General features: G+C 36.9%; 1 protein-coding gene across 3 annotated transcripts in view; it reads left to right on the top strand.

The window, feature by feature from the left end:
- FSTL5 (follistatin like 5) overlaps positions 1 to 24615 on the top strand; it is a 303783-nt gene that overhangs the window by 220990 nt on the left and 58178 nt on the right. For all 3 annotated transcript variants that reach the window (XM_075709268.1, XM_075709267.1, XM_075709266.1), the window contains exons 7-9: positions 8093 to 8213; positions 16767 to 16928; positions 19040 to 19174. In XM_075709268.1, coding sequence (XP_075565383.1) covers positions 8093 to 8213; positions 16767 to 16928; positions 19040 to 19174 — 418 coding nt within the window. The remainder of the gene's footprint in view (positions 1 to 8092; positions 8214 to 16766; positions 16929 to 19039; positions 19175 to 24615) is intronic.

Here is a 24615-nt window from a genome sequence, read left to right as displayed (position 1 = left end):
ACAGTCTTTCTAGAGATGTTAATGAAGCAGTGCAGGCAAATGATCATAGATTCTCTCATATGCAAAGCATTAGCATATGAAAGCAAGTTATAAAACTGAAGGAAATAATTATTGATTTATAAACAAAAATCACCTTCAGGTTTCTGTTCTATTAACACTAAGACAACTAAGCAAATATTAATTGTCAAATGAATGTTTTCTTTCCATATTCCTTTACTCAATATTCGTAACACGTATCATGATTCTTAAATGTCAAGTCCATCAACAGAACAGAGTTGCAGTAGAATAATTGTTAAAATAGTTGTTAAATTCTATCTTTTTCATGTATGACAAAAATAATTAGAGTTTCTTGATTTAATTGTATAAGTACCATGACATTTCTATTTGAACAGTCATCTATTTAACAAAAATTGAGCTTTTAACAATGTTTTTAGGGTCATCAAATATTTTTTCAAAAGGTATAAAAACCCTTTTCTGTATGTACAGCTGTTGATGTTTGAAGGCTCTGGTTCAGTGATGCCTGTGTGTGTCTGTATGGATACAGGGTTTTTTTCAGTGACTTAGCTTGTGAGTTATTCTATAAAACACTAAATATACATCAACATTCAGTGTCAAAGAACTCTGACTATACTTCTTCATGCCTTTCCAAAGCCTTTCCTGCTACAACATTAAGTTCTCTTTGTATTGAATTGCTTGCTTTAATTAACTAAACAAACATTGAACTCAGTATAACAATAAGCTAGGGATATTTGTTTTGTAGTTGTAAAAAAACCCCAAATCAATACAAACAAGAAAACAACAAACAAACAAGAAAACCCATCCATGAAACCCAAACTGTGAGTGATGAAATGACAATGTCATGCGGGTATCCAGTTGAAATACTGATGTCTCCGAGTAAAACAGCAACAGGGATGCTTTATCCATAATTTCTATGAAAAGAAGGGAGAAGCCATAACAGAGGCATCTGTTTACTTAGAAAATAGCTATGGTACCTAATGATACCCTCACTCTACAGTGAATCAGTCAAAGGAATGGAACAGGTAAGTGTGCTTCAAAGCAATATCTAATAACTTAGCATAAAGAATGTTAAATTAAACTTCATTCTTCCACTAATATATTGAAGAGCAACACTTTGAAAATATGTGTTTAGCTAGTAAGGGGAAAAAAAAATTAATTGAACTTACTGTTTCATACACTTTAGAAAGAGATAAAGATAAAAAATATCCAGCTAGGAAGATTGCTGGAGTTATTCACATGGTTTTTTTTGAAAGGAAATCCAGTTGTATTGGTTCACATAATCAAAGTTAAAAAGTAAGAATTTTTTGTTGTTGTTTTAATTTTTGTAGAGGTAACATATAACGGCATATCGAAGGCTTGGTAGAAAAATTGTTTGTGTAACTGAAGTGCTAATACAAAAAACTAGAGTTGTCTTAAGAAAGGCAAGTTATTGACAGTCTTACCAGGTGGGTTAATTTTTAGGTGGATTATTTTCTTCTCTTACTGAGTAACTAGCAGAATCATCTGAAGCACAGAGTTGTGCAATGTGAAATTTAGTTGCCCAAACACCTTTGGGTGAAGAAATACAGTGAGAAATATGTTTTCTGAATAAATATTTTGAGTATATTTAGGGAAAGAAAACTGAAAAATTAAAGGGAAGTTCATCTAGATTTCAGTTTTCATGTTTAAATTTCAGTCTGTAGGAAGACTGCAGATGTTATAGCAAAAGGCAGTTTGAGTGAAATATGAGAAAAAAATCACTGAGTTTATATTCTCTGGGAAAGAAGAAAAACTGGAAAGTAATGCAGCAGGGACTCAAAAAAATAAATCCCAATAGATTGGGAAAGTAATAAGTGAAATCAGGGAAGAATGTAAGAATAGTCATAATGGACCAGAGGTTTACCTATCCCAGTACTTTGTCATTGAAAACATTCAAAGGATAAAATGTAGGAATAAGGCAACACATAGTAATATTTTTTATCAGAGTTCTTTTACTGTGCAGCTTACAGACTCCCTGAGTGAGATATTATAGCTGTGTTTTCTCTTTTTAAAAGCTTTTGATAAACTGTTCTGTGAATTTGAGGAATTTACAGAGAAGGTTACAAAGTTTGTGAAGAAACGAATATTGACTTGATTTTAATAAGATGCATATAAGAATTCTATAAATATAAAGGCACAAAGGAACCAAACTGTTTTCTGCTGGGATGTTGCCTCTTAGGACCAAAATGACAGCACAGAGGTTAAATGGTCTTGGATACCAAAACACTTTAATCACAGATACCTGTGGTTTCATGAATTATGCAACTTCCCTGTTCCATGGGAGAAATGGTGCAGTCCAGGAGAGAAGCTGGAGTGGGGTGGGTGAATGTGGCAGCCCATTACATGGTCTCCCTGTCCTACAGCATGGGAGGTAGCTCAGTCCAGAAGTTGGGCAGGTCAGCATAACAGGTCCATCTGGTGCAGTCCTGAGGCTGGGGTGTGGGATTCCCCAAATGTCTCTTTGGGTCACTTTTCTTGAGTGTCTTTATTTCTCACTGGAGTTGTCCCCTGTGTACCCATTGAGTCTCTCACATGTCCCTGTGGTCTCTCCCTTGAGAGACCTGGTCTCTCCCCGGCACTATCAGTGACAAGATCGGGTAAAGAATATTCAAGTCTTGATTGGCATGTTCAAATTCACTCAGTGCCAGTAACTGCCTATTGTCATCACTGGTGCTCACGGTCTGCACCTCTCAAAAATTCTCATTATCTTTTCAGTGGTGTTTTTACACTGATTAACAGGTTGTTTGTGTTAAGCTAACTTCTGTTGATATAACCAAATTTTACACAGGCTCAGCTTATGCTAGCTACTACACTGGGCCAAAACAGGGTAACCTTTGGTCGCAAGCAGGTAATTTTGTGACTGTGATCATGCAATATATTTGCTCTATTTAGAAATTATAATACAGCTGAGCCTTGCTATTTTTCTATGTTAATATTTATGTGTGTCAATCTAAGTCAAATTTCCTTCTGTAATATAGTGACAGGCCTTCTGGATAGAGGAAATAGCACAGATGTCCTATTTCTTGATTTTAGTAGAGATTTTTGCACCTTTTAAGCTCAGGAAATGTTATCTAGATGCCACCAATTTATGAAGGGCTCCAACTGTGTTTGAAGATAGCACTAATTTAGACTAATAAGATCAAATTAAAGAGATAGCTGGAAAAGTATAGGAAGTCATCCACCAAGGAAAAGGGCAATGTTTTGCATTTAGGAAAATCAACTTAAAATTATCCCTTGTATCAGCATACAATCTAAAACAATTGGTTAAATTAAACATCTGGAAGTTATAGTGGATAACAGGCTAAATGTGAATTTCATTGTAATCAAAAAAGAAAAAACTACCAAAAGTTTTTCTCAAATTGCTTTGTAGGTAGGCCAATACATAATGGGATTAAATTACAGCAACATACATTTAGATTTCAAAATAGGGAAGCTAGGTAAGTACAAAGTGTGGAACCTCTTCCTTAGAGTTTTTTTAAAAGAAGTTTTGCTAAACATGAGCTACCTCCTAAGCAAATCTCCTCATAGGTTCCCTCTCAAGACTTTAAAAAATTTATTTCTTCAGCAGTGACTTTCTGTGGAGCAATGCTAAATGGTTTTGCAGACTGATTCACACATTCAGGCTGTAATGGCACGTGTATAGTTAAAACCATGATCAGTATGCAAGCATTCATTATTGTATGTTACCCGAACACTTTGGTATGTTTGTGGTACTTTTTCCTTGCCAACTGCTACTCAATATGAAATTGAATATACACAAGTAGAACACAAGGACATGCTCTACTGGACCTCAATAATTTTCACAGAACAATGGAGGAGAGCAAAGTTCTGCTGCTTATCACTGGTGTGATACCAAGGACCTCAACATTGCCTTAGTTTTTAAATAAACTGGAGGCCGAGTTTAACTGAAAAGCATAAGAGAAACAGCATCTCTGGGTTAATGTAGAATTTTTCCTCCCCTTGACAGTGGAAGACAATCCTTCTGAGCTCCACAGACATTACAGTAGTTCTGAGACAGTTGCAGAATGTATACATAAAAGCTTAAGGCAATTTCAACCAAAGAATTTCTTAAATTACGTGTTCTTGCTTAAACTCAATATGATGTATCCATCTGTATATACTTCATATAACTGCAGCTTCAGTCTCTTTGCTGCAAGGATTCTGCTCCAATGATCTCTGGCTATTATCCACATTTAAATTGGTGACCTTTGGTTCATGTGGACTATGGAATTGTGGTGGTTTAATGGCAGTCAGCAACCAAGTACCACGCAGCCACTTGGTGCGATGGGAGAGAGAATCAGAAGAGCAAAAGCAAGAAAACTCGTGGGTTGCTATAAGAACAGTTTTAATAATTGAAATAAAATAATAATAATAATAATTTTAAAAAATTGTAATGAAAAGGAAAACAACGAGAGAGAGAGGGAGGATCAAAACCCAGGAAAACAAGTGATGCCCCCCCCGGCCAACTGCCCCCAGTTTATACACTGAGCATGACGTCATATGGTATGGAATAGCCCTTTGGTCAGTTTGGATCAACTATTCTGGCTGTGCCCCCTCCCATGTGCACCTGGCAGAGCATGGGAAGCTGAAAAGTCCTTGACTAACATAAGCAGTACATCTTTAGCAACAGCTAAAACATCAGCGTGTTATCAACATTCTTCTCCTACTAAATCCAAAACACAGCACTATGCCTGCTGCTAGGAAGAAAATTAACTCTATCCCAGCCGAAACCAGGACAGGAATACCTCCCAGACTGGTAGGATGGCACTAGTAGGGATATTTTATGATATAAGGAAAGAGGTGCTTCAAAAAATGTTTTGGTTCAATGGTATGTTGCTTATTTAAACACCTTTCTAAATGCCTTTTTTTTTTTTTTTTCCCTCTTTCATTAGTAACAAAGAAAACATACATTAGGCAAAAAGGATAAGCTGAACCCAGGGAAAAATTTGTGCTAAATTTGAGGGGACTGTTTTTTCTCTCCTTTGACTATTGGACAGCCACCTTCACTGATCTATGATTCTTTCTTTTTTTCTTCCCCCCCCGCCCCTTGTTACAGTCAGTTACAGACAGGTTTGATCACAAAGGAGAACCAAGGAGAAAGCTTCAGAGATATCTGGAGCTCATATCCTATTCTATCATTGACATGTAGAATAGAAAAATTTGCTTTCAGATCTTTATATATATACTGTTGTTTGCAGATATAATGTCAGTAATCCAGATGTTTCCTCCTATCCAACTCCTGTAAAATTTTGAGCTTAAAGATGGAAAAGGAAAAAAGAAAGATGCCTGAGTCTGAACTATGAAACAAGAACGTACAGAATGTGGCCGTATCACAGGAGATTTCACTAGTCTGACTACAATTGTTTATAAAAGTGCTCATGTTACTTGTATAGATGCTCTTGTTTTTTTCTTAAATGGTACATTTGGTCAGACTCTAAAGTATGATTAACTTGAAGAGTTCCGAAAATTGACAATTCAGACATGATTTAGCCAATACTACTGTGTTCTCTGTTACAGGCTTCAACATTAACATGTCTTTTTGTCATGTAAACATGTAAGTAGTTGATGAAAACTTAAGCAAGGCAGCGGCTGTTCACCTTGAACAGTAGTAGTTCCTTTTGCTCTAACATCAGCAGATTTTGATTACTCCCTAGAGATGTATGAAATTTAGTTGGACTGGAAGAACTTTTTTATAATGACTTAATGTTTACCTCTAGTTTGAGTGTGGTATCTTAAACAGTCATGATATTAGCACACACAGTAGAGGACCAGCAAAAGGAAATGCTCTACTGGACCTCATGCTTACAAATAAAGAAGAACTGGTTGGGAGTATAAAGGTCAGGGCAACCTTGGGTGCAGTGACCATGATATGGTAGAGTGGAGAAGCCTAAGAGAAGGCAGCAAGGAAAAAAGTAGGAGCACAGCCCTGGATTTCAGGAGAGCAGACTTCAGCCTGTTTGAGGACATGCTTGAAAGAATCCCATAGGATACCATGCTGGAAAGAAGAGGGGTCTAAGAGAGTTCATTGATTTTCAAGGATCACCTCCTCTGTGCTCAAGAATGAGAACAAGAATCACCTCCTTCACCTCCTCTGTGCTCCATCACAATGAAGAGGAAATCAAAGGCAGACAGAGGCCTGTATTAATGAACAAGAAGATCCAGACAGAACTCTAATGAAAACGAAGAAATGTGGAAACAAGGGCAGGTGACCCAGGAAGAACATGGAGACACTATTTCAATGTGAAGGATTAGGAAAGCCAAAGCCCACCTGGAAATGAATCTGGTGAGGGACATGAAGGACAGCAAGAAGGTCTTCTACAGACCTTCAGGGCTATATCAGCAGCACAAGGAAGACTAAGGAAAATATGGGCCTTTCTGCTGAGTCAGGCATGGGACCTGGTGGAAACAGAAGTGAAAGAGGCTGATGTAACTGAAAGTCTTCTTTGTTGTGGTCCTTACCAGTAATATTTGCCTTCAAGAATACCAGATCCCTGAAATCAGTTTACAAAACTAGTGCTTCTGTAATGAATCGCTGAATCTAATGAGACACATAGATGATGTAGCTTGGTGATTATCCCTATTCTAATGAATTGGACACCTGTTGGATACTTTGGGCTCTGTGTGTGTGAATATTTGTGTTGCATATAATTATAATGCATGTATATGTATGTTATATATTACTGTATCCTGTGGTTAATCACAAGGAGAGGATATTTTAAGTTATTTAAAGATTTTAAAGGCTTTTTTAGAGGCTGTTTATGTTAAAGAGTATAAAATGGCTATAAACTGACCATGAATAAGTTTAGGATAAAAATAAAAAGGAAGTTGTATTGTATATATAAGAACACTGAGAAGCTTTGAAACAGCTTTTTAATACACAACAAAGTTAGCTGAGTTCATGATAGACTATATTAACATTAAGCATACGATTATAGAGCATGGGTTCCCTTCAGGAACAGGGGCTGACCTACATACCATAGGAAATCCAGCATAATTTTACCTAGTAAGAAACAGTGACTGTGTTTTGCATGTTCTTCATATTGGTTTATACACTTTAATTTCTGAATTAAGTATTTTACAGCAGAAGTTATCTACTAGACTGATAGACATTTTTCATAGTTTTACACTTCTATTTTATATTCTTTACTCAAATAATTTAATCACTGTTTTATGGAAATACACTGCATATATAACAATTAAAAGGATTGCTAGGTGAGACTGAAAAGAAACTAATTGTCAAGAAGTGTCCTTGAGAAAGTAAATCATGGAATATAATATAGAAAAAACAACCCTGAGCAGGATTTATACACTGTAGAATCTATGAATTTAACACTGTAGAATCTATGAGATGTAGACTGGAAGAAGCCAGGCTGGACTAGGACTGTTTTTTTAGGATGATTCTTGCAGACTTGAAAAATAACAAGGAAAAATAAGCCACATTAATTGTTCCATACATTTTTACAATAATTGGCATGCTTTACAACTTGTAAATTTTAAATTATATTATATTAATTGAAATTGAACTGAGAATCAAAATGAGGGTTTTGCACTCTAATCCAGTGGAACCTATATGCCCATTAAAGATATATAAAAGGATGAAGTTAAAAAAAGTGACTCAGATTAGTTGGTGGTTTGGGTTTTTTTTTTCTGCATATCTGCTCATTTCAAAGGATGACCATGCTTCCACAGGATGTTATTTACCTTGTTAAATTGTGCAGAGATTTAGTTTTTCTATCTGATCAGATCTAATCCTAAATATCTTTTCTTCTGTAAATAGCTATCATAGCCAAATAAACATATTACTTCTGCAGAGTTTAACAAATTGCTAAAATAAAAGTTGTATTTTCTTTTACAGACACATTATATGTGGCAAGATCAAACAACTCTACTGTTCACAAATATGATATTTGGGTTTCAGATTACTGTCAGCTATTCTGGTTTAATATTTGTGATGTTTGATATTTGCATCACAGCTTTGTTGCCAAGATGATGAGCATAATTACTGTAGAGATGCAGACATAATTATGATAACCTTGTTTTTAATTTTTCCCGGTAGGATTTTGGAGATGATGGGTCCTTGTACATTACTAAGGTTACCACAACTCATATGGGAAATTACACCTGCTATGCTGATGGCTATGATAAGCTGTATCAAACTCATATTCTCCAAGTGAATGGTAAGGAAAAGTGTGCTAAGTACCCAGTCATAAGGGACTTGGATCTGGATTTTGTTGAGTAGATCTGTTGTTGCTGTTCTACTTTTTTTTATATTGTGTTACAGCTTAACAGAAAAAGAGATACAATTATTTTTCCTTACTGTTCTCCTATAAATAACCTTCCAAAACAATTAAACATAATCATTTTCGTTTGTTACTTCCATATGAATAATAGATATTAAAAGGAGTAAAGATAGTCCAGAGAACTTACTCTGCACTGTGAACTGTTCACCTGTGAGGATGTTTAGCATGTTATCTGCAGAATAAGAAGTGTTTTTATATAGAATCATAGAATCATTTAGGTTGGAAAAGATCTTTAAGATCATCCAGTCCAACTGTTAACCTAACATTACCAAGTCTACCACTAAACCAATTAAGGGTAGAGTAGCAATCCCACACCTCCACATGTGTACACAGATAAAGTACATTTTAGTATTAATTTAGCAATTCTGGAGAACACACTGGGAAAAATAAGTGCATAGGTCTGTTGTACTGAGAACGTTGCATTTAATATAAGATTAAAAAAATGCACTACCCTAAAAGTTTTGTAATTGATGTAGGCTTCTAAATACACATTTACTATTTTGAAATCCAACCATGATTTTAGTAGATTAACTCTAGGCTTCTGGGTTTGAAGTCTTGATCTTTACATTTTTCTACATCTGTTCAAGTTCTAAGGACCACTTTCTGCATTAAACTGCCAGTATTTGTCATTCCATGTTGATACTTAATCCTGTCCAGAATCATGTTTGAACTCAATCTTCTGCAAATTTACTTTGCATTAACAGCCTCTAACATTCTCCTGAAGTGTATTCTAGATCTAGTTTCTTGGCCACTGCTCTTGCCATCATTCTTTGTTTTGTTAATTGCTAGTCAGTTGCATAAACTCTTATTATAATTGACTTTTATTGGCATCTCTTATAAATGCTGAAATATTTTCTGATATTCATATCTTTCATTGATATTCACACCAAATGCACCTTCCAAGATTATTGAACTTGTCTTTTAATATGATTCATTCTTCTTTTAATAGCCTTTTTTTTTTCCACTTTCTGTTGTTAATATCCTTCACACTTGAAATGACTTTGATGTTTAGTGCTTGTTTGCAGTTTTCTTAACATGTTGTCTCTGCCATTGTGTTTCTCCAGGAAACTGGCTTAGAATATCTATTTATCCATCTCTCTTTTTTTTTTTTTTTTTTCCCAATTTCTCCCCCCACCCCCAACACTTTGTAAATGGAGTGTCCTGCCTGACTTAACACATGGCATCAACATCTTTTCCTCCTTCAAATTTTTCTTCAGGAATTCTTTTTTGTCCTTTAAAAAGTCAGGTAGAAAATACTGGCTAAACTAGTGCAGTTTACTTGCATTTTAATTCCTGCAGACAGCAGAATTATTGGTGAGTTGGGCACATTAGAAGGTCCTTGATCAACTTTCTCCTCCTCTGTTTTATGTGTTTTGGTTTACCCTCATTTATTAACAAAGTTATATTCTTGTCAACACATTCCCTACCTATTCCAATGTGTTAATAATCCTGAAGAGGTGCATTGCAACAGTTAAAATACTAGGATTCTTCATGTTTGGCTCGGTTCAGCAAACAATGAGGCAAAACTCCACTTAAGTTGAAGAAGATTTTCTGCAAGACTAGAAAATCAAGAAACGTAATTTGGGATAGGTGAAGGAGGACAACTGTAGACTTTTCTGGTGATGAAGTGTCTGTCAGGAAATTGTATATTTCATCTAGAAATCACTGTAAGCCTTTATGGTGCTAAAGGCAATGGCTGTTGCTGCTCTGTATCATTCATATAAATTTAAAGCTGTCCAAACAAATTGAATAGGCCATGTTTGCTTTGCTAAGATAGCTGCTATTCCACAAGCTGGCACTGGAGTGGTACCTTCCAACAAGATTTTGTATCTTGATTTTTGAGGGAGTGAGGGAAAGGAGAAAGGAATCCCTTTGAGCAATAGGATCTTTTGCTGTGCATATTGTAGATAAGTGGAGTTAAAACCATTGAGGTTAAAGGTCAAATTAACAGCTCTTCCACAGTTTAGATCTGTACTTCTAAACAGTAATCTTCCTAAGCACAGGCATGATGGTCAGTTCTTGTAGCTGTGATAATGACTAATTAAAATAATGATACTTGTATTAACAGGAGAGTGAGACAGAAGGTTAATATGATAATGAGGCTCCATTGATCACGAAGATCTAATGTGAAAGTTCCATGAAAACAATGTAATTAGATTTCAAGTTCTTTCTTGATTTCCATTTAGTAAGTCTATATATTTTTAGGAAAAAAAAAATATATTTTACATAGACTAGTTTTCAAATATTGTATGTATATAAAATTTTGATTTATTTTTCTTTTATGATTAAAATCTTTAGGAATTTTTTTTTTGAGTTTTGAAATGCCTGGTACAGTAGTAAAGAATAATGAGGTTCCTTTGGAGTCTTAACAATAGAGATAATCAACACTGTCAAAGACATGTTTTATGGTGAGAAAACAACAACTCCATAATTTGTTCATTAAAATCTATCTTTATTTAATTTGTATTTCAGAAGGATTTGTATCATTTTCCTTATACTTGTTTAATTAGCCTCTGTTTTTTTCCACAACAGCCATTCAAAAGTTTATAGGGGAATGCTGGTAGAGTTCTTCCAAACAAAGTAGTAAACAGTGGTCAGAGCAAAAAATTTGTAACAAACTTAGATATTCTTGTAACATGGGTTGTTGTATTTGGTAGGGGGCCACCAATCTCTCAAATGCCCTTTGATACTATTAATATATTCAATTAACCACTTTATGTGTTAGTGTTCATCTGTTTAAGACAACAGAGGTATATATATCGGTTAAGTAAAAAAATTCTATTCCAGCCAAAACCAGGACATAGAATTTGAATAATAAACCACAATTTTTTTTCCTTATGTTTAAGTTATTGCTTATGTTAATTGAAGTGTTAAAGGAACATTATTTTAAATTATTACTCTTTCTTGTTATTACTGTTCTTAGGATTACATGAATGTAATACCTACACCTGACACAAAAAAATCCTTGAAAATTGCTATTGCAAAAGCTGAAATACCTAGAAATCTTGCATTTTCTCATTAACTCAAGTTTATCAAATTATGGATCTATGCTGTCTGTAACCAGAGGTGTTAATATTATTGATCATAATGGCAGTTATAGATGTGATACTAAGATGAGTTGAAATTTAATTTTTGTTATAACTCAGTTTTTCTACTTTACAAGCATATACATGTCATAGCCTAGAATTTTCAAAGTGTAAATTTGAGGAATTTCACTTTTGGAAAGGTGTTTCTAGACAAAAAACAAAATGTCATTAGCCATATTATAAAAAAAGGAAGACTACTTTTAAATTCAAACCTGCTCTAAAAATGGTATGAGTTTATGGTACATGTACAAATCAGCTCAATATACCTGCAGCACCAATGTGACATTTTTCTTTCTGTTTCTGTATTAACAATGTTATCCTACTCACTGAGATTTCATACTGATTTAAAAGGCAAGTCCTTTGCAGAGAGGTGACAAGAATTTTCCCCACCTTAGTTCCAAGACAAAAGGCCTATTAAAAAAGCCAAAAGTTTTGGTACATTAAGGTAAAGAAAAGAGAGTCCAGACTCTCAGCCAGATATAAATCAGTGATTTATAGCATCTGAAAAATTGTTTACCACCTTTGTTTTTCCAAACAAAATATCTTGGTTTAATAAAAAGAAGAGTTCTCATATACAGCAATAGAAGATCCTAGTTTACTCTATAAATTACATGTTTCTTTCTTAAACACATACATTCTCCCTGGATTCCAGACAGATTGAACAGACTATTTTCTCTTTTTTTCTCTACACCCCACCCCCCTCCATTACACCTGACTGAAATAATCTTCAGGGTTTTTTATAGCAATTGTAAGATGTATTGAATAGTTACATATTCACTATATTTGGAACAAACAGTCTCACGTGGCTTTTTGAAATGAATTATAAGGGATGTAGGATTCATTCGCTTACATATTACATACGCTTCTGCTAAATACAATCATACAATGTTTTTTCTCCTCTCCCTTTTTAACCTACATAATGACCTTTCCCTTATACAGTAGGCTTCTTTAGGTTAAGATATTAGAACATACTTCTCTGAAAGCCAGTGGGACCAGTTGCATTATTTCTATGCTTAAAATTTGCTTTCTGCTAATATATATAGTCATTTACACAAAAAAAGTGATTGAATGAACGCAAAGAGTTTATATCAAACTTGTTATATCAAATTAATTTTTTAGACTGAGCCCACACTGTACTAGTACTACAGTTAATTGCCTACATACCTCCGTTGCACAGTTCTTGGGAGCATAATACAGGTAGGCTCCAGGGTAAAATGAAATAAAAACTTATAATAAAAAACAAGGGTTGAAAAACTTTTCTAGTTGTATAGATAACCTATCAGATATCAGATATGGATTTGCTGAGGAAAGGGGAAAGTGACAGCAAATGGAGGAAAGATAGGACAAGAAATAAACTCTGGTGTCATGAAAGATGATCTGCTCAGCCTGGCGGCAGAGCTGAAGGAGGAGGTGGGAAGGCTGAGGAGTATCACGGGGTGCGAGAGGGAGATAAACTGGTGGAGCCGCACCCTGCCGTCCCTGGGGCCAGGGCAGCAGGCGGAGGCCCCACAAGGAGCAGAGGATCCCCTGCCCCCTTGCCGGCAAGCAGAAGGAGGGGATCCAAGAGACGGGGGGGAATGGAAACAGGTCCCTGCCCGGGGAGGCAGGCGAATCCCCTCCCGGCCTCCCTCACCTCCCCAGCTGCCCTTACACAACAGATACGGGGCTCTGGGAGCTGAGGGCCAGGCAAGCGGGGAGGGAGGTGAAGGGGAAGGTCCAGCCAGGGGGTTGCCGAGGGCCAGTCAGTCACCCCACGGATTACGACTGCCCCTGTTAAGAAAAAAAGGAGGGTAATTGTGGTGGGTGATTCCCTCCTGCGAGGAACTGAGGGCCCAATCTGCCGCCCGGACCCATCCCACAGGGAAGTCTGCTGCCTCCCTGGGGCCCGGGTTAGGGACATTACTAGGAAACTCCCCGACCTCGTGAGGCCCTCCGATTATTACCCGTTGCTGGTTGTACAGGTGGGCAGTGATGAGGTTGCACATAGAAGTCCTAAGGCAATGAAGAGGGACTTCAGGGCACTGGGGCGATTGGTCGCAGGATCGGGAGCGCAGGTAGTGTTTTCCTCAATCCCGTCAGTGGCAGCTAGGAGTGCTGAAAGGAATGGGAAAGCTCACCTGATTAACAGGTGGCTCAGAGGCTGGTGCCATCAGTGGAATTTTGGGTTTTTCGATCATGGGGAGGTTTACACGGCACTGGGCCTGCTGGTGGCTGATGGAGATCGGCTGTCTCCAAAGGGGAAAAGGATTCTAGCCCGTGAGTTGGGCCTCATAGTCACCATCACAGAAACGTGGTGGGATGACTCTCATGACTGGAGTGCTGCACTGGATGGCTATAAGCTCTTCAGAAGGGATAGGCAGGGAAGGAGAGGCGGTGGGGTGGCTCTGTATGTTAGGGAGTGTTTTGACTGTATGGAGCTTGACAGTGGTGATGACAAGGTAGATTGGTTTAGTGTGGACTTGGTAGTGTAGGTTAATGGTTGGATTGGATGACCTTAAAGGTCTTTTCCAACCTAAATGATTCTATGATTCTATGAAAGTACCTCCGTGTCTAGGAAAATGCTGCTAAAGGGAAGAGGAGCTACGACAGAAATATGGGATAGTAGAAGAAGACTCAGACCTGCTTTCATTTGAGCAGGTCCTCACCTTCACATCTCGTAACCCTGGAGTAGTTAATTTAGCAACAATAGCATCCTGTGATGCAGGGTTTCATTTTGTTTGTTTGTTTAAGAAGTATTCGATTTCAGTTTTAATATTTTCTAAAACTTTGCTAAGAATAAAGTTACCCCAAATATATGATCTGCCTTTTGCCCAAGCTAAACTAATACATTCTTTTTTCTGTTCAATGAAAATTCTCCAAAATTGGACTGCTGGAAAATTTCTCTTCACACACACTCAGTAGGAGTCTGTCAAGGTGTGGTAGTTAAATTTCCATCAGTTTTTATATGCAATGAGAATATTTCATTGCCACAAAACAGACAAGAAATATGCTAAGTAGTCAGAATGCAATGAATTGCAATACTTTGCTATCCTAAAAGTTGTTTGAGTTGCTGAGATGCTTAAAAGTGTTAAATAACGCAATCCTGTCTTTAAGGAGATGGATCTCCTTGCTTTTCTTGAGGCAAGGTGGAGAAATAAACTATTTGGCTTTGATGCAGTGGGAAATCTGCATCATGGGGTAGGCCGCTAAAGGACCTTCTGTCAAGAAATGCTGAACAGGGCAGACATGAAAATTGAATCCTGGGAAGTAAGGCAGAATAAGACTGGGAGCTGAGATGCTGAAAGAGGCTCAGGCCATCTAAGCGTGAAGTTGAGTGGAGCGCAGTTTGAGGAACACAGTGGGGAAGGCAAGGTCTCAGTATGGAACACACAGATACTATAGGAGAGAAGACAGAACAGGGAAGTGGAGGGGGAACAGGAATGGGAATGTCAGGCTTGAGATGATAAGTAGAGATCTGCATCCATAAAAGCAACATCCCTTCCAAAAACTCAATAAAAACCGTAAATCCCTGATTTTTATATGTTTGTGTTCTCAGCTGGTAGTCTAAGCAATTAGCAGCCATAATTTTCACATTTTTAATCTTCTTCCATGTTCTTTTATTCTATTTTTGCAGTTTGCATATTGGGGTTATGTGTAATTTTCTGTGTATATTATTTGAAAAGACCTTCATCTCTAACTGGGTTTACAATATCCCTGAAACCTACTGATTTTCACATATTATCTGAGGTGCAGTACATTTGTATATTTATTGCAATATAGAAATCTGAGGCATTTCTATGCTGTAATAGGACAGCATGCTGGGACATTTCTTGTAAACAGTTGGATAGCATTTGAAAATGTTTAATCTCATGCCAAAATAGACACAGTTAATTTTTGATCTTGTTATCTTCTTTCATTATCAACTGATACTTCATCCTCTACCCAGCTGTGTTTTTGTGACACCAGCTAAGTATTCCACATTTTTAAAGCTGCATTAAACAAAACTTTGGAGAATAGGAAATATGCTCTTTAACCTTCATTACAGTTAACTTTTTTATTGTTAGAAACAACGTCAAGCAAGTTCTCTCTATACATAATTAAAGATAAGATCAATAATTATTCATCTAAAAAATCTTGCTTAATCATTGATTACCAATAAGAATATGTCCACTGTGATGTCATATGCCCTCTCTCTGGTATGTAGCAGATTTTTAGTTGGTAAGCATATACTGCAGCAAGTTTCCAAACCTTGGAAAAGTGATGTCAACAATTCTTGTATTTTGCTAATAATGAAGCTCAGAAGACTAGTCTTATAAATTTCTGGTTTAACATCTTCATTAATGATCTGGATGATGGGGCAGAGTTGTACCTTCAGCAGGTTTGCAGATGACACCAGACTGGGAGGAGAGGCTGATACACAAGGGGGTCATGCTGCCACTCAGAGGGGGATTGACAGGCTGGAGAAATGGACCAGCAGGAACCTCATGAAGTTCAGCAACGATAAGTGCAAAGTCCTGCACCTGGGGAAGAACAACCCGATGCACCAATATATGCTGGGGGCCACCCAGGTGGAAAGCAGCTTGGCAGAAAAGAACCTAGGGGTCCTGATGGACACCAGGTTGAACATGAGTCAGCAATGGGCCCATGTGGTAAAGAAGGCAAATGGTATCCTGGGCACAGGAGGTCCTGTCTGAACATCAGGAAACACTTTTTTTACTGTGAGCATGACTGAGCACTGGCACAGGTTGCCCAGAGAGGTAACAGAGTCTCCCTCCTTGGAGATTTTTGAAACCTAGACATGGTCCTGGGCAACTGGGTCTAGGTGGCCCTGCTTGAGCAGGGGAACTGGACAGGATGACCTCCGGAGGTCCCTATCAACTTCAACCATTATGTGATTCTGTGATTACATGTTTTATACAGGTAAAATGGATTGCTGATAGGTGTTTTGGAGAGAGGGGAAAGGTGGAGATGAAGTGTTAAAGAAAAGGTTTGTGAAACAGGACAATTACAATCTCTGTATATCACATCGTAACTTATTAGTTGTACATTATTCATACCTTATAAAGGAATTCAATGAAAAATAAAAATCTGATTACTCAACCCCAAAATATTGAATTAGAATTCAGGCTTCTTTTCATTGATACTGCAGACAGTGAAAAGAGGTTTTTCTCACAGACCATTCTTTCTGTTTCATAAGTTTACTGTGACAGAGTTCAGCATTTAATGTCACTGAATATGTGACTAATACCACATCTGTGTGTTGTTATATATAGCTGCAGGAGTCATTAGAATTGTTTATAATTATTTTTCTTAAAATTAAGATAATACTCTTCTCCACTAAATTGTAATTGTTTCCTGACGTCAGTTCCACCAGTTATCCGAGTCTATCCAGAGAGCCAGGCAAGGGAGCCAGGTGTGACAGCTAGCCTTCGGTGCCATGCTGAAGGTATTCCCAACCCACAACTTGGTTGGCTGAAGAATGGAATTGATATCACTCCGAAGTTATCCAAACAGCTAACTCTTCAAGGTAAAGGGGCATATTTATTGTTTTATACAGGTTGTGAATGCTTTATCAGTGCATCCTTTATGTACTACCTGTCCTTCTTACATAGTTTTAAACAAGGGTTGAAGTCTAAGCTAAAACATTTCAGAAGATGTCTTCCAGTTACTCTCCAAGATGCATATCTTCTCTGCTTTCTCTTTGTTAGAATAATGGTTGTACTTACTGGCAGGTGTACCAGTAAATTCTAATATGCTCTTCTCTATTAAAAAATGTGCAGTTTCTGAGTAGAGCAAGCAGCCCAAGATGCAGTCCCAACCCAGTATTAGAATTTTTCACTAGTACTATATTAATCCCATTTATTGAGTATTCAACACTGATATTTAAACTGGGAAGCTATGCTTTTGTCTGTAAAGATTTATTCTAATGCATTGATATTAATCTAGTTATATTTTTTTTGAGTCCAGATTTAAAGTTAGATCAGAACATGGATCAAACTTTACCTTTACTGCAGCTCAATTAAAAACAGAAGTTTTTTGACTGATGAGAATCTCAGTGAGAATTGGGGACCTGATGGTGGAAGGGACAGGAGGAGAAATACCTGAAATAGATGTGCTGTTTTCTGAGGGGTCTCAGCAGGCCTCCAAGGAGAGTGCAAAGACACTGCACACACACAAAAAACCACCACCAAAACCAAACCAACAAAAAAAAAAAAAAAAAAGCTAAAGGAAATTCTTACTTTTAATCTACAATAAAGGCCATTCTGTGAATCTTCTATGACTCTTCAGGGCTCAGCAAATTCAATGAACCTGCCCAGCACAAAACCTTCTAGCTTCTGCAGTCCTTCTGGTGGTTTTTGATAAGCCATAGAAAAAAAAAAATCTCATGCTGCCAGTGTTCCCTTTGAAGCCTTCTCTCATTCATCTGCAAAAACAGATGTGTATTAGGATAGGACAGCAATCAGGCTTCAGTGGGACAGGCACACAGCGAATGCTTCTCTGAAGAGAGTCTTACCTTCCCTACAGGTGTCATAGTCCTGTTCTGTCATGGCCCTCTCTCCTGGATGTATGTGAACAATTGCCTTGCAGAAACACTTTCCACTATGAGTAGAAAGTGGTGGACTCCTCTTCTATAGCAGCATTCTGTTAATTTCTCCTGTAGGGATTTGAGGGGAATTATTTTTTCCCTGACCTCTGTATCATATAATTATGATAAATAAATAAGAATGGTTCTTCTCTAAGCAAAATACATTTAATTCCATTTTTTTGCATGTACCTGTTTGAAATAAAATTTTTAAAATCTCATTGCATTTTCCCTGAGTTTTGCCTGAGTTAAAATATCTATACATTAGCTTCAAGCAAAAGAGATAGTCTAGAAGTATTACACCATAACCCAGCACCCCTTCTAGTCCATATTTTAGAATACCTACAAAACTGTTTTTATAAAATAGATCTTACAGTTGAACAGGTATATTATACCTAAAATGCAATGAATCATTGGTCACATCATTATTCACATCACATTATTTAAAAGACCTTTGCCTGTGAAACCTGGACTGTTTGTTGACATTCCTACTTAAGTTGACATACAACTCCTGAAGTGGTTTCCATAAACTTCTACACTGATGTAGGTGTAAAATTCCAATGCGCCTGTTTTTTTTGTTGTTACACTGCATTCACACGAAAACAAAACCAGGTGCCTCTGGTTACTAGAAACAAATAATTTTATTAAAATTATTATTTGTGTTGCAATTTTAGCCCATTATGATCCATGAAAACCTGGGTTATTTTGTGTAAAGCCAGTGATAGTGTCAAGTGACCAAATGCAACATAATAAAAACATAATATTTATGTGATTTTAAAGACAACCATAGTCATTTAAACCTATATGAAACCTCAGACTGATATTTGGCTCCGAAATGCAAAATCAGCTGAAGTAGTCAGAGTATCTGTGAGGTGAATAATAGTGCATGTAATTCACTAGCCAGTTGAATACCTTTGGATTAGTTTGGCATGCCTCCAAGTTATGAACTCAGGAATGAAAATGGTTTAATTAGTATGAGCAGAGAAAGCCTTGTGGATGTGTAATCTGAAAGCACTGTAGCATGTCTGCATGTTGAATTTTTCCTCCTCTTTCAGCAAATGGCAGTGAGGTTCACATTAGCAATGTGCGCTATGAAGATACAGGAGCATATACTTGTATTGCAAAGAATGAAGCAGGGGTGGATGAAGACATTTCTTCTCTTTTTGTAGAGGATTCTGCTCGAAAGACCCGTAAGTATTATAAGAAGTATAAAAATACATGTAGCCCTCACACTTAAATATTAAATCATTAATAAAAACTATGAAACATTAAATAAATTAAAATGAGTATGTGTAGATAACTAATTAAGAAAAAGAAAGTTTAAATAATGATATCCAGGAATTGCTGAGGGCAAAGTATGTAATCTGAAGTTTATTTATAAGTAAAATGAAATCTCTGATTCATTCTGTGAAACACCAGGACAGTGAGGAAGACCTTTTCCAGTCTTTCTTCCTGTATGTTCTTGAGATGTACCAAGAGTCAAACTTGGCCCTCATGATATGAGAGTCATCACAGGACTTGATCTCACCTGCTGGAGTGCTCAGCAGGTCCAGATCAATTCCAGCCTTCCCATGCTGTCTTGTGCCCAGATAACTGTGGCTCTCCAGAAGTGTGGAGCAACAGTGACCACGTTCACTTGCTAATGTGCCAAAGAAATCTCTACCATTACCAAAAAGTAGCTTTCTTTATCCTCTGTTGAACAGTAGTGCAACTTATAAACCCTGTTTACCTGTTATTTTTCTGCCTTGATATTTCTTTCCCTTTCCCTTTCTTTCCTCTGCTCAGAAAAATCCATCCCTGAGTTTACACTTCGCCTGTCTGTTTTTGCTTTTTTTGTTATTTTTTTTCTTTTAAATCTGTTATTTTAATGAATACTACATATTCATGAGAAATATATCTAGAAAGTTGATAGTTATTTTACTAGTGAGTCTGATTGCATTAACTTAAGGCATTCCTTTTTATCTAGAAGCTTATTCAACAGTGATGAGTACTCAACAGAAGATACTGGAGGCAGAATTTGTAGCACTGCAAGTCTGCCTGACACTTCCTGTCGCAAGACACTGAGTTCACTTACATATAGGTTTATTATGCTGTAAACGTTTCAGAGGAAATCTTCCATGCAGAGAAATTTTATAATCCAAATGTTAATATCTTTACTTAGCTGATTTCAGTAACACTAATTATTACTGTCATTTCAAAAGTCTTAACATGTTTTTTTTTAAGTGTCATGAAAATTACTGCTCACACATTTCTGAGAAGGCAGCTGAGGATAAGTAAGTTGTTTGATCATGCTGAATTTCTAGTAGTCTGGTGATAGGAAGTAGCTCGGTCACCTCCATTTGCCTTTTGCAGTCTGTGAAATATGTTGTGAATGTTGCCAAATTACAAACCCCTGACAAACTAGAATTTGTTTATGCTTGGTTAAGATTTGTTTGGCCTTAACAACAAAACATTTATATCCCACTGTCCAGTTTCCAAGTGTTTTAGTTACCTAATTTTTATATCCTCTGAAGACCTGATCTGCAGTGATTATGCAGGAATAGCCATACCTATGCAAAATACTGTTTTCAGGAATTGTAATGTGATGCAATAATTTTAGATCAACTAACTTCACAGGATTTGTAAAATCACATACTATGCAATGAACACTGCTTGCAACAAATGCTTTAAAATCTACTAGCAGTAAGTTGTTATGATGACCATTGGTGTCATGCAAGATGTAAATGAAGACAGAATATAAACCCAATTATTTCTAAGATAATTCATCCAAAAGACACAGTCTCCTTCCTTCCTATAAAAATCATTTACTCTGCAAGTTCTATGTTATATGTTGAAGGGAGGCATTTTACGATTGTGTACCTTGGTGTCTGAACATGGTTTCCTAAAAATTGGTGGATGTGTAAATACACATGTAGTCCATAGCTGCATAATTATATCATTCAAATATAGGTGCAACAGGTATTTACATGAGATGCTTACTCTAGTACTCTGATTCGCTTACTTTGGCTCAGAAACCCATTTCTGTACATGCAAGAAGACTAAGGTACATACTAATAAAAAAAACAATTACTATCAATATCATTATCACAATTACATGAATAAACTGCCTTCACAGGTACAAATTTTGATAGTTACAGTTTTAAAAAATGTTTCTGTTTAAAAAAAAAGGTCTCTTTACAGGGAGGAGTTGCTAGCATTAGAAAACTGAAATTAATAGTAGAAGGGCTTTATTTATTTGTTTATTTACTATTTTTTACTATTTATTTATATATTATTAACTCTTCTCTGTTTGTTTTTATATTTCTCCCAAAACACTGGTTCATGCAGAAAATTAGAGAGTATTAGGGAAGAAAATGACACAGGTAAAACCACCTGGGTAGGATTGTGGGCTTTTGTTCCCCCACCCATACATTTTAAATGCAATGCTACTACTACTTTAATTTAAAGTCTGCTGATTAGGTCACAAGTTACATTCTAGAGACAGTCTCTGGTGATGTAAATGTGATTTTATATGATCTGACACAAACTATACCTGTCATAGATGACATTTTTATAAATAATTCTGCTTTTATCCTCCTTTAAGGCAATAAAGCAGTCATTTATTTTTTTCAATCTTCTTTTTTTTTTTTTTTTTTTTTTTTTTCCTTTCTGGAAATCTTAAGATATTGCTTTAAACGAAAGTAGAACAGATTCTCACTAGCTTGCCAGTTAATCTGGGCTTGTCTGGTTTTACATATGGTAAAAATCATAGCAAAATAAAAGCATTTCAGAACATTGAGTTGATTGGCTATTGAGAGGATAGTGAAGTCTAAAATATAAACTACAATTGCACTGCACTGAGCATGACAGTAATTTTATAAGCCACATAATACAGAAAATGTTTCCATTTTTACCAATGTATGCGTTGTATTTCCTAGAAAGTTTAATAGTCAAAAGACATGTTCACTTTTGTACTTATCTGACCCATTTTTTATATGCCTATGAAAGCTTTTGGGTTTTAATACTACTTTGCATAACAAGCTAAATTTTTGGTAGTTATCTGTGGAATCTCATTTTTAACACATCCCAAATATGTTATGTGGAAAACTGCATAGTATTTTGAGAAAAAATTAGCATATGTAGCAGAAAGGGCATGGTTAGCTCATTCCTTTGGGAATGGGTAGTGTAAACAGCTCCTAAGAGAAAATATTGTATTTTCTGGCACCTCTGCCTAAATTAAAGCCATTTCCATTATGGATAAATAGGTTATAAAATAAGAAATGAAGCTTTCCTTCACCTGTGTGCCTAAGAATGTTATCAGATTGCTAAGGTTTCAGAATTCACAGCATTGGTTAAAGAGGCATCTAATGCATGTGTCTGCATTATAAATAGAAAAGGAATAGAGTGAATGACAAACCTATACTGAATTGTAGGAAGTGTGATACTAGCAGCAAAAATAAAAATATATAATGGAGAGTATGATTTAGGGGTGCCAGGGCATTGTTTATTTTCAAGTTTCCAGTTTCAGAAGTACCTTAACTTCAGCATTATTTTTTACCAGTTAACCCGTTCTGTAGCTGAAATTTGATATGCTTTAACACCTGTGTCCAAACACATGCACACTTTTTGCTAGATTTGTGAAGTTGTAATGGAAAATTTTAGTTTATATTACCTATACAAACATCTGTTACAAGTACTGGTGATAAACATCTGGTGCTTTCTATTATCAGATCCTGTTTAATTCCTCTGTTGTCAACCATTTAGATTGAAACATTCAAATATTGCTCTCTGTCTCAAACGACAGCTTTTTTTGTTGCTTTTAATTTTTAATGTTTCTGCTAATATACTGTGGCCACTCCTGAAACAGACATTAGGAAGAAAACATGAGTTTACTCATGTTAAAAATGTCATAGTCATTTTACTGAAAGCTTTTTACATCACAGTCTGCAACTTGATATTTGTTGTTCATGCAGTGAGATTATCACTAGAACATATTGCAACAAAAATAATGATTTCTCCAGTGTTTGACACCGTAAAAATCTCCAAGCAATCAGTGATTTATATCATGGGTGGACACTTCTTGGGAGTTTGGTAGAGTACTGAAGATGCCATTCGCACCAGCAGACCCAGACTTTAGGACTACCAGAATAGATTCTCAATGTAACTGCTTTTTCTTTGCTTGTGGGCTTTTGTGGATGTGAAAGTGAGGATAACTTTCCTCTTGTGCTCTTGGCTCTTCTTGGCTTCTTGAGTGGTCCTCCAAGTAGCATCCAAGGAAGGGTAGGTAAGGAGGAATAAGACTGAGTAAGTTGAAGAAGTGAAAGAGACCTAGAGAGAGGGACAATGGAAGACGCCAGTAATGTGAGGAAGAAAGGCAGGACACAGGCAGCAGCAGGTGAAAGAGGACAGGTTAGTGACAACATTTAAACACTGAAGGAGAAAGAATGGGAGGAAGAAGGGGTAGAAGCACAAGGGCAAAATGATCTCTTAAAAGCTACATAATAATCCTCTATAAGATGTGGAGTTGCATCCAGGAGTATCTAGTCACTTTAATGTCTTGTCATGAAATTTCTTTGATCACATGGTGACAGTGTACATCTTATACTGATGCTCCTTTTTAATCCATGTGGAGAGTAACACTACTTCTAGTACCAATTAAAACAAATGAGAGAGATACCTGAGAAGACTGAACTTTCTGTTGTTCTAGTAAGTGGAACAGTTCATTTAACTTGCCTTTTTAAGTAAGACAGCATATTGGAGTATAAATGTATCAAGGAAAATCTGCAAAAACAATTAGTCAAAAAAGGTTTGTAGGTAGAAAGAGTCTACACTGTGAGATAATTTTGATAACATTTATTTATCTAGTTGTTCATGTATCATTTTGACCATCTCTGACAGAAAGTAGTTGGTTTCCCTGATCTAAGTGTCTAAATGCAGTTTTACTAATTAAACTCTCAGTAATTCTTCTTCAGGCTTTGAGATATGAGGCCAGCTGTATGAGGTTTAACAAGGCCAAGTGCCGGGTCCCGCACTTAGGTCACAACAACCCCATGCAACGCTACAGGCTTGGGGAGGAGTGGCTGGAAAGCTGCCTGGCGGAAAAGGACCTGGGGGTGTTGGTAGACAGCCGGCTGAACATGAGCCAGCAGTGTGCCCAGGTGGCCAAGAAGGCCAACAGCATCCTGGCTTGTATCAGGAATAGTGTGGCCAGCAGGAGCAGGGAGGTGATTGTTCCCCTGTACTTGGCGCTGGTGAGGCCGCACCTTGAATACGGTGTCCAGTTTTGGGCCCCTCACTACAAGAAAGACATTGAGGTGCTGGAGCATGTTCAGAGAAGAGCAACAAGGCTGGTGAAGGGTCTGGAGCACAGGCCTTATGAGGAGCGGCTGAGGGAACTGGATTTGTTTAGCCTGGAGAAGAGGAGGCTGAGGGGAGACCTTATCGCTCTCTACAACTACCTGAAAGGAGGCTGTAGTGAGGCGGGTGTTGGTCTCTTCTCCCATGTAGTTAGTGATAGGACAAGAGGAAATGGGCTCAAGCTGCGCCAGGGGAGGTTTAGATTGGATATTGGGAAAAATTTCTTCACAGAAAGGGTAGTCAAACATTGGAACAGGCTGCCCAGAGAGGTGGTGGAGTCACCATCCCTGGAAGT

The sequence above is a fragment of the Pelecanus crispus genome, chromosome 4 (assembly GCF_030463565.1).
Source record: "Pelecanus crispus isolate bPelCri1 chromosome 4, bPelCri1.pri, whole genome shotgun sequence".
Classification (NCBI taxonomy): domain Eukaryota; kingdom Metazoa; phylum Chordata; class Aves; order Pelecaniformes; family Pelecanidae; genus Pelecanus; species Pelecanus crispus.
Note: the sequence above shows the minus strand (reverse complement) of the source record. Positions and strands in the feature narration are given on the sequence as shown.